Raw genomic sequence first — 10,803 nt, 5'->3', positions numbered from 1 at the left:
GCTTCTCCCTTGGCCACCGTGGTCAGCCAGGCATCCACTCCAGCCCCCTGCCCATCCATGACCACCAGACACACTCCAAGCTTTGCCCCTTCCCAGCAAGCCGGCCAGCAAAGAAACTGCCCTGGGATGGGCTGGGCCAAACCCTCTCAGGGCAGCTGCTCTGACCGCTTCTGCCAGGACCGCTGGGCCCCATGGGCAGGCAGCAGCCCTCAGTCCAGCCCTGGTCCAAGCTCCACTTCTCCGGGCCAGGCTTGCTGGGCAAACTCCACCTGGGGAATCCCCTCCTCTGCATGACAAAGGCCGAGTCCGGCGGGGCTGTGCCCAGCCGGGAGAACAGGCTGCTGCGTGAGCAGAGCTCCTCTAGCTGTGCTCTGGGCGATGGGGCCGGCTCTTCTGCACAGCTCCTCCTGGCAGTGGAAGCTGCAGGCTTGGACGCAGTTCCCACTGCTGCACACCAGAGCTGGCAGCTGGGCCCTGGCCGTGTGCCTTGGGGCCAGCCTGGAGCCTGAATTTCCCAGCCTCCCTCCCCCCAGCCCAAAAGCAAGTCACAGGGCGGCAGCAGAGGGCTGGAGATGCCAAAGACCAGCACAGGAAGGGGTTAAGTGGTGCTGAAAAATCCCTGAGTGCTGCTGTCCCAGCCTCACAGGCCCAGGGAGCTTTGATTCAAGGAAGCAGGTCCCAGAGGAGCTGTCACACCTGGAGGCACATCTGGGCCTGGGAGCTCAGCCAAATAAAGGGAGGAAGGGGAGAGCCCTTCCCTTGATGGAGCTGTGTGACTTGTGCTACTCTTGCTCCATGGGCAGCTCCAGCCCTGCTGTTGAGGGAGAAGTGGGTGGGGGAAGGGGGGCTCGGGGTTACACTTCCCCCCAGGTAAAGGACAGAGGAGGGGGGGCTAGGGCTGACTTTGTGCAAGGCAAATGGTCAGCGAGGCCCTTAAAAGCGCCCTGGGGCGTTGTGTGTTCTGGGGGCAGAGGACAGGCCTTGCCCCTCAGCTGACTGCTTGCAGTGGGGGAGTCATGGAGTGAGTGGTGTCCCAGGTGAGCCATGGGGTAACACTGCCCCATTCGGCCTCACAGCAGGGCTATGGGCTAGGTCCTGCTCTAGCCTGTGTGCATGGGGGGCTGGCCCTTTAAGGGGAGCACAGCTGAGTGCAGCTTTCTCCTGGCTAGCACCACTCCCCTCCAGCCACACTGCAGCACCTGAGGCCATGCCAGGCTGCAGCTGCCCTCATCCAAGCAAGCCCAGGTGCTTGAAATCTGCCTGGGGCCAGACTCACCTCTCCTGGTGCCTGTGGTGTTGCACTGAGGCGCACCCGGCTGGCCCAACAACAGGCTTGTCCCTGGGCTTTCCACAGTGCCGCTCTGGAAGGTGCTGGGGGATTAACAGAGGGAGGCCCCCAGAGGTGTGACAGCAGCTGGGGCAGCAACACCTGAGCGAGCTTTGATGCAGCCCCTTCAATCCCAGCAGTGAGCTGTCACTCAAGCTGCTGGGGGCAGGGGGAGAGGAGAGCCCTGGGGTGTGCCTGTGTGAGCCGCCCCTGCTGCTGAGGGTCCACGAGGTCAGGGGAGCCTGCAGGGCCCCAGGAAGTGAGTTTTAAACACACAGGAGCCAGCAGGCCCTTGGGAGCTCCTTCCCCTGGCTTGCCTGCCCAGAGGGGAGAGCCGACTAGGGGACATGCCCAAGACACCCCAGGGGAGGCTGTGGCAGAGCAGGGAACTCAAGCTGGTCTCAGTCCCAGACTCGCAGCTGAGGCAGGGGCAGGCCCCTGCCCCGCTTGGCCCTGGAGGGGCACCGTGACCACAGCCTTCCAACAGTGCAGGGGGCAGGTTCTGGCTGGCAGCAACCAGGGCCCCTGCTCCCTGAAATGAGGCAACACACAGGTGATCTCCAGAGGCAAAATAAAGACCCTGATTTTATTCCAAGGAGAAAGGACGTTTCACATTATTTACAGTAGGGGCTGGGCAGCAGGGGCCAGGCCACGTAACTGACCGAGCAGAGAGGTGCCATCACCCTGCCCTCAAGGAGCACCACAGGCTGGGCTGGGCTCAGCTCCCTGCTCTCCCAGGAGGCGGCTTCCTTCCCCCCAACTGCAGCTAAGGAAGCACCTGCCAGCGCAGCAGCGGCTACAGGGGGTTGGTGACCCTGCTCAGAACAGCGCTGTGCTGGGCTCTCGCGCTCGCTTGCTCCTAGGCTGCCAGAAGAGCCTGCCTGGGAAGCTACGCAGCAAGCGGCCCGAGCCTCTGCTGCACTGAACCACTGCCAGCCTGGCTCCCCTGCTGCCAGCCACTGTTACCGCGAGGTGTCCCAGCTCCACTCCCAGCCAAGGGGATGGCGCTGAGCAGAGCAGGCTCAAGTACAAGTCCCTGGCACAGCTCAGCCCAGAGCCGAGCCGGGCTGCCATGGGGGTGGGCTGGCCGGGGACCTTGCAGAGCCCCAGCGCTGGGACGGGCATCGCAGGAGAATTTCCAAGGGCCCTGAAAGCAGTGGGCTGGGCCCAGGGGCACTGCTGCCTGTCCACTGCTCTGCCCAGAGCACCGGCAGCCCATGCCTGAGTGGGGGGACACCTCCGCTCCCGGGGAGGGAATGGGCAGAGGGGCCTCTGGGACTAGCCCTGGGGGAGTCGGCCGGAAGCCAGGTCCTGGGCCCGCAGGCCAGGGAGCAGCAGCAGAGGAGCAGGCGTGGGAGTGTCCTGTGGACGCTTCCTGCTCCATTGGAATCCTGGAGCAAGGCCCTGGTACCAAGCCTTGGCTCCACCTGGGGAGAGTGGAACCCAGGACGGACCGACTCCTCAAGCCCTGGTCTCTTCTGGGGACCAGGGCAAGCCTGCCCGTCCATCCATCCCTGGGGACACGTCTCCCCGGCCCCCAGAGACTCCAGCAGTCCCCTGCCCTCCCCTCTCCTCACAGGGATCTCTGGGGCCGTGGGCACAGAAGGGGCAATTACCGGGGAGGGGTCTAAGGGATAGGGTGGCTTCAGTGACACATTCTTGCTAGGGCTGGTCGGTGCCGTTTGTCTCCCAACCTGCAGCCAGCCGGGACTCCTTCCTCACTCTGCCCAGAGCCCGGCTTAGCTCCACACGTCCAAGGAGTAGCGGCCCTTGGTCATCAGTTTCTTTACATAGTCCACGGCCTGGGGCTGGGCCATGTTCCCGAGCTCGGCCACGATGTCGTAGAAGGCGTTCTGCACGTCCCGCGCCATGTTGCGAGCGTCACTGCGAGGACAAGAGCCCCGTGAGCCAGGGCAGACCCCGCTGCCGTGGCCACCCAGGATGCAGAGCTACCAGGGCCCCAGTCACAGCCCTGCAGCCACCCGCCTGAAGGAGGCAATGCCACGCTGCCACGTGGGCAGGCCTCAGGAGCCTGGCCACTGGGGGATCCTGAGCAGGCAAACTCCACATGGCCAGTAACCAGCACTGCACCTGGGCCTGGCCCCGGCCTCGCCCCTGGGGCCAGCAGCCTGTAGCACACATCGTCTGGGAGCCAACAGCTAGTCCTGCGTGCCAGCTGGCTGCCGCCACACTAGCTCAGCCAGGCCCTTCTCCACTGCTCTTTGTTCGCAGCCTGTGCTAGGTGCTGTACGTGCGCAGCCCGCCCCACAGGGGTATATCATTAGACACTCATGGCAGGCAGGACTTGCCCAGTCCCAGCTGGGCAGTACCCAGGGCTCCCACATCCTGTCCTCGCCCCAGGGCTGTGCTCACTGCCAATGTGAGGCCTCAAGCCCACGCCCTGCCTGCAGCCCCTCCCTCCCACAGGCCGCGCAGCCATTCCTGGGGCCAGACAGGCACTACTGGCCAGGCCAGGGCTGGCTCCAGTACCTCGGGCAGGCAAGTGGAGAGCTCTGCCCCTCCCTGCACACACACCCGGGGAAGCCTGTGACCGCAGTGTGCTGTGTCACCAGCGTGAGCCCGGCCACGGAGGTGCAGGCCCTATAGCCACGTTCCAGCCCTTCCTCACCCACCCAAGCCCTTGGGTCGGCGCTGAGGAGCCCCAGGTTATCCCCCCGTCCCACTGCCAGGGCTGGCCTTACCCGCACACGTAGATGTGAGCGTTCCCCTCGTGGATCAGCTTCCACACCCCCTCCTTGTTCCTCTTGAGCAAGTGCTGGACGTACACCTGGCCGAGAAGGGCACGGGGTTCAGCACAGCGGGGAAGGCAGCAGCACGGGTGCCCTGCGCCGGCAGCTCCACCCCACAGCTGCTGTCTCCCCATGCAGGGGAATAAACCTCCAGAGGAGACATCAGCCCGGGGGGAGCGGTAGGGCAAGCCAGGCAGGAGGGCAGAGTGGTGCTCCCCAAGGCCACTGGTGGCACCTCCCCAGGTGCACCACGCCAGGGAGGGGGCTCAAACAGGGTACAGGCCAGCTGGAGCAGTAGCTTAGCTGGGGCTGGGGCTGGCATCTCCCCGGGCCCAGTCCGGCTGCTCCACCTGCTTGTTCCAGGTTGGAGCTGCAAGTGCCCAACGCCAGGAATCCGGCTGCCCGCAGGTGGTCTAGAGCCGCATAGCTGGGCTTTACCTTCTGGGCTTGGTCCCTGGAGAAGGCCACGTTGAGCTGGGTGAGGGCTCCCTCCTTGTGGAACTGGGCGAGCTCCTCTCGGTACAGGTAGTCCTCCTCCTCATGGCGACAGCCGTAGTACAGCACCGTCTCGCCAACCTCCTTCCCTGGGAGCCAACAGGAGGCGGTCAGCCCGGCCCCGCCACCTCTCCTGCACCAGCTCGCTCCAGACGGGACTTCACAGCCCGAGCTCACACCCAGCAGCTGGGGAAGACTCTTCCTCCCTTTGCGCAGAAGGGGCCCTGAGGCACAGCCTAAGGCTCATGTTCTCACCTGACTGCCACTGATTTCAATGGGACATGGGCCTAGGTGACTGGGACGAGGACACACAGGGAGTCTGTGGCAGAGGCCTTCCATCCTCTCGTGACTGGCAGAAGGCAGCGCTCTCCACCCAGCTGCAAACCGCGCAGTGCTCTAGGGTGCTCTCCACTGGCTTCCCAGCTGAAAGCGGCAGAGCAGTACCTAGGCTGGGGAAGGCTGAGCTCAAACCTTCCATGCAAGCACCCCAGGACGCTTGCTCCTTCCCGGGGTGGCACTCCAGACACAGCCGCCTTTAAACCCAGCCCTCTCCGAGCTGCCGCAAGGGTGGGTGGGAAGGACACCCCCACACCTGCTGTCTGAGGCGGTCTGGGCTGTACGGCTGTGGGGTGCACCAGGAAACAACCACAACAGTACTCCCAGGACAGGCTGGGCGTTTTCCCCTCCCAAACCACCTTGCAGCTGCAGAGACGCTTTCAATGGCCCAGCAGGCGCAAGCCTCAGAGTTTAGACAAGGGGTCCCTCCTCTGGGGGCGCCATGAAAATGAGACAGCCCAGCCGATGGATGGCTGCTCTCGGGACCAGCCCCAGTGACCCCTCCTGCGGGTCACTCACCTTGCTGCTTCAGCCAGGCTCGTTCCTGAATGAAGCCAACAAACGGGGCGATCCCAGTCCCGGGCCCGATCATGATGACGGGGGTGCTGGCTTTGAAAGGCAACCGGAACTGTGACTTCCTGACGTACATGGGCACCGTCAGCTTGTGTCCGTTCTCGCTGGGCACCTTGTTCTGCAGCCAGGTGGTGGCCACCCCTCTGTTCACGCGGCCCGTCTTGGTCTCGTACTCCACAACCACAGCGCAGATGTGGACGGAATGAGGGTGAACCTGGAGCAAACCCCAAATGGGCACCAGCCTTAGCGAAATGCAGTCACGGCTTCCGGGCAGCACGCGGGGCTGGGGGCGAGAAGCAGTGCCTCCCCCCGGCGCAGGGAAGCAAAGGAGCTGGCTGGGCAGGTCACACGTGCCCACGCCTCTCAGGTGATCCCACAGCCTCCTGCTAAAGGCACAATTTATCCCCCCGCCCCCACTGCTCCCCAGGAACAACGTGGCCTTTGGCTGCTCCTCTGGGGGCGACTGCAGCGGGGGCTTTGCTCTACCCCAGGAACGCAGCAGTACAGGCCATGCAAGCCAGCTCGGGTGTGAGCAGCCACTGCTCTTCCTCGGGCAGGCTCCCGATGCTGCCCGCACCTCTGCACATGCAGCACAGCTGCCCCCAGGCTGTGCCAGGCCCCAGCACCAGCAGCCAGAGCTGGGGAATCGTCTTGGCCAAGGCTGTTGGGTCCAGACTCCAGAGCAAAATCAGAGCAAGAAACGGAAACAAGCTGGAGGTCTGTTCAAGCGCGTCTGGGGGTGGGACTCGGCCAAGTCGCCCGTCAAGGAGGTGCCTTGTGGTGCCCCACTGGGAGGAATGGCCGTGTCCTCGCCAGCTGCCCTTGGTCTCCCCTTTCCCCAGCGCAGGTGCAGCACTGAGCCAGTCACTCGCCTAGCAAGACCGGGGCGGAGGCAGCATGCTGGCATGACGCTCTCCAACCAAAATCCTGCGCCAGATCCCAGCCCTCCTCCCAGCACTGCAGGCACAGCAAGTAACTAGCTGATCTTCCAAGGGGATGCACGTTTTGCTGTGCCCAAATCCTGGTTTAGTTGGGGATGCAGCTGGGCTTGCCCCCCGCCGGAGGTCAGCAGGGGCCACCTGGGGGAAGGGATCTCAGCAGGACATGCACCTGGAGCAGAAGGATGCGGAGAGCCGCACCTTTCGCGTGACACCCAGGGCCAGATCCCTGGGCCGAGAAGTTCCTCTGCTCCTCTCCGAATTGCAGTGCCCCGTTGGCCTTAGCCAGCCCGCAACAGCGTCTCCAGCTTACAGCAGAACTAATGCAAATCTGAGCCCAGCTACTGCAGCAGCCAGGTACACAGAGGGCTCGTGCACACCCGGGGCTGAGTTCTAGGCCCTGCCAGTGACAGACCCAGAGCTGAAGCCGTCTGCAAGAAGGTAAATACACTGGCCACTGTGTGAAGTTTTCTGTTCCTGGAGTGACCAGGGCAGGGCTGCTCCAAAGCAATTCGGAATGTACTAGACCAGTGCTTCCCAACCTCTTCACAAGTGTGGACCCACAGTCTCCTCCCCACACTGTTCGTAGACCCCCAAAGCCAATTCTAGCCCCTCTGCACACTTCGTTACATGAAAGAAGAAAGCACATGGATGCTGGGACCACAGTTAACACCCGTACGGACACGACTGGGGGAGATTTCCTTTAGCAGTAAGAACCGGTTGCAACTTTGCAATTTGTCTAGAAGGTATTTCCTGGGATCATTCTTATTTCTCTCTTATTTTATCCCACAGACCCCCTGCAACACCCGTGCAGACCCCCAGGCTGGGAACCACTGTGCTGGACCCAGTGCAGTCAGGCAGGCACCATGAGACACCCAGAGCCAATTAAGAACCTGCCAGAAGCAGCGGACAGAGGCATCTGCCCACCTGCAGCCCACGCAGGGCCCCCTGGGACTACACTGCCAGGCTCCCCATCGGGCACACGGCATGCTGGAAGCGGTGGAGGAGCTGGGGGACAAGCGTGCTCAGGTACCGGGAGGAAGGTGCCGTTTGGGGAAGTGGCCCAGGGAAGGGCTGTACCTCTGGGAGTGGAGGAAAAATGACTTCTTGTTGCTTCTGCCATTAGGTTCCCTGGGCTGGACCCTGGCTCCCCCCAGCAGAGACTCTCTCAGAGGAGAGATGCAGACTGCGGCAGTTCGCACTACAAACCCATTGAGCGGCCTTTGATGCAGCTGGCTTGGCAGGCTGTGACCCTTGCCTCCAGAAAGGGAGCGGGGCAACTTTGGGTCCCAGTGAGCTCCCAGGCGAATCCCGGTGGCCTAGGAGTGCAGGACCCACCCCGGCAAGGCCAGAGCTCGGCCACAACCCCCCGCGCTCCTGGGACAAACGGCGAGGGAAAGCAATCCCAGGGCAGAGAGCAGCATGTCCCTCCAGAATCCACCTCGCAGCCGCGCCACAACAGCGGGGCCCCACCGCCACAAGAGCGGAGTGCGGCAGCTGAGGGGGAGACACCATTTTCCACCCTGGCCCTGCATCCTATGTGCCACAGTCCTCCTCGCAGTGGCCAAGGGGGAGCCACCTGGGCATGGCGTGGGTTTCTCCTCCCATGGCAAATCCCTGCAGTCCTTTCCCAACCCTTCAGGCTGATCCTCGAGGAGTCTCCACACCTGCCTCGAGGCAGGGATGCGTCAGGCTGGCTGGGGTAGGGAAGTGAAGCAGAATCTCTCTGGGTCAGTCATTGGCCTAGGTGAAGCCAAGGAACCAAGTCCTTCCCTGGGGCTGACAGACCGCCTGGCCCCCGGAGGCAGAGGGACAGACTCACCTTGGAAGAGGAGGCAATTGAGTAGTAACGGGCCTGCAGGCGTGGCAGCAGCTCACAGAGGTGGTCAATGGGTGGTCGGAGAGAAGGTACATCCTGCAGGATGGCTAATATGTTCCTTCTGGCCTCCACAACCCAGCTAAGGTACAGCGTCTACGTGCACAGATGGACAGAGAGGAGAACAAGGCAAAGATGAATCCCTATGGCCAGGAGGTGCAGGAGGCCAGACCAGAGAGTTGCGAACTTAACGTGTGACTCCACTGGACGTCAGGACCCAGGTTTCCTTGCTCCTGTCCCTTCCTTTGGTACACCAAAGGTGTTGCTCTGCGCAGGGGAGCACGAGATCAACCTGCCCGGTAGCGTGCGGCTGAGCAAGGAGAGGAAACCTGGGCAGCTGCACCAACGTGGACGGGGGGCGGCGTTATTTCGGCAGAGCAGGTGGAACATTCTACCGGCCATCAGCAAAGCCGCTCCCTGGGATACCTCCACCCCTGGCTGCCCCCAGAGGCCTTCGCCCACCCTGTACTGGCAGGCACAGACCAAGCGCGACACGGCTCCGCTCTCCTATAACCAAGGCACATCACTGCAAAAGCCAGTTTGTCCCCGCCACCACCACCCAGAGTGACACTTTGCTCCTGCTCTTTGCCGGTGCCAAGTTTTCAAACCACCTGTGACACAGCTTCCCAAGTCTCATCTTCGGAAGTGACTTAGGCACTCAGGCACCTGAGTGTCATTGAGGTTAATGAGATTTAGGCTCCTAATGCTATTTTAGGAAAGAAAAAGCCACGCCCCCATCTCCAGCCCATCCCTTGTCTTTTCCTCTCCTGCTCACCTGCTGCTGCCCAAGGCTCTACCAGGGGGTCTGAAGGCTCGTGGCTGCCCTGACGGACTTTGGGGGTTAATTACTCAGGACACCAAGTTAAACCTTTCCCAGCAGCAAGGCCAATGACAAGGTTTGCAGGCCACTGTTTATTTTAAGTGCAGTTTTCTAACTCCCTTGGTTTTTCCTTGGCACATCGTCAGCCTTGGACGCAAAGATGGACAATTTGTTCTGCCCAAGTTGTGTTACAGGGGAACCTTTTATGTTTTACACCCCCCCCCCAAAAAAAACAAAAAAACAAACCCATCTATCTAAACCCTCCACTTCAAGGCATGAGCCAGCCTCGGACAGGTGTGAGAAAGGAACTTCTTCAAATAGGTTTCTCCCAACGTCTCTATCCAGGGCTTCCCCACAGGCTGCCGTGAAGGTGCCAGTAGCAGTCAGTGTCAGACGCAGGACACCGAGCCAGGCAGACGTGTCTGGCAATTCCTAGCAAGCCCATTGCCGGCCCACGCAGAGAGAGTCTCCCTGGGAAACAGCCTCCTTGCCCCCAGAGCAGGGGCGTGCTCACCTTCCCCTCCGCGGCGGACGATGCCATCTTGCGGAGGTGCTCCTGCTCATTGAGGTCTGAGGCGTACTGAGCTAGCTCGTAGAGGACGTTGGTGCGCGGGGGGTTGGTGATGTCCAGGTAATAGGTCAGGGCTGTCCGGTACGTGGTGGGGCAGGGGAATGGATGCTTCTTGTTGGATTCCTCTGGGGAAGGGAAAAGAGGCGGGCGAAGTTCAAAGACTGCTGAGACTGGGAGGCCATTAGAAAGTACGTACCCCAGGGAAATCAGTTCCACAGGAAAGAGACAAAGAACGGGGAAGTGACTTCCCAGGAGGCAGGGGGGCCTAGTGGACACAGCACATCCTATGACTGCACCTGCCATCGCTGGGTGTCGTTAACTGTAAGCGGCAACACGAATGGTCCTTGACAACCCCGAGGAGCAGCCACACACACTGGAGTGCCTGAGGTCTGTGGCTGTAAGGGGCAGGGAGGACACCGCAGGCCAAGATCTTGCAGGCACGAATTGTGTGTTTCAGAAATGGGGGCGGCGGGGGGGAGCTGCACTGCTTTCTGGAACTGGGGCACTGGCCGTTCTTGGCTCACCAGGCTGCTGCTTTCGAAGGGCAAAGTGGGGGCATCCCTGCTGCTCAACAACCTCTTCTCGAGGAGTCCGGGCCAGGCTTCTGCATGACACAGAACAGAACTGGAGGGGGACGGCCACATACCCCCCAGAGTCTTTTCATCCCTTGTATGTATGGAGCTGCCAGGGAGCCAGGAAGGAGGGTCAGAAATCCTGGCTGACTGCTGTGCTCACCGTGGGTGTTACCACGGCACACGCTAACCCTTTGACAAAGGACGGCTCCAGGGAACACATGCTGCTACAGAGAGGCAGATCATCACCTCACGCACCTGCCCGGGGGTCCTGTGACGAGGGTTGCGGTAGTTGCCAAATGCGCACGCAGCGACAGCAGCTGCTTGCTTACAGGCTAGCGCGTAAACAGCAGTCGTGAAAACCAGGCAGCGCTCGGCAAGTCCAGGCGCCTCTAAAACTTGGAGTGGCCAAACTGATCTAACCAACCAGGAGTTTAAGAAACAAAATGTTTGGCTAAAAGTGCGTTGGACAGAAGCACCAGACTGCTTAACCCTGCAGGAGCAACGGTTCCTCCCGCTGCCCTGAGAGGTGCCTTTGAGCCCTG

The 10,803-nt window shown here is 61.7% G+C and overlaps 1 protein-coding gene across 4 annotated transcripts in view; it reads right to left on the bottom strand.

Annotated features, from left to right (window-relative positions):
• Positions 1-404: 404 nt before the first annotated feature.
• POR (cytochrome p450 oxidoreductase) overlaps positions 405-10,803 on the bottom strand; it is a 61,841-nt gene continuing 51,442 nt past the window's right edge. For all 4 annotated transcript variants that reach the window (XM_075013492.1, XM_075013493.1, XM_075013490.1 and 1 more), the window contains 6 exons: positions 9,630-9,811; positions 8,242-8,391; positions 5,428-5,695; positions 4,516-4,661; positions 4,030-4,115; positions 405-3,211 (listed from right to left, as the gene is read on the bottom strand). In XM_075013492.1, coding sequence (XP_074869593.1) covers positions 3,067-3,211; positions 4,030-4,115; positions 4,516-4,661; positions 5,428-5,695; positions 8,242-8,391; positions 9,630-9,811 — 977 coding nt within the window. In that variant the 3' untranslated portion in view covers positions 405-3,066. The remainder of the gene's footprint in view (positions 3,212-4,029; positions 4,116-4,515; positions 4,662-5,427; positions 5,696-8,241; positions 8,392-9,629; positions 9,812-10,803) is intronic.

The sequence above is a fragment of the Carettochelys insculpta genome, chromosome 19 (genome assembly GCF_033958435.1).
Source record: "Carettochelys insculpta isolate YL-2023 chromosome 19, ASM3395843v1, whole genome shotgun sequence".
NCBI classification, from domain to species: domain Eukaryota; kingdom Metazoa; phylum Chordata; order Testudines; family Carettochelyidae; genus Carettochelys; species Carettochelys insculpta.
Note: the sequence above shows the minus strand (reverse complement) of the source record. Positions and strands in the feature narration are given on the sequence as shown.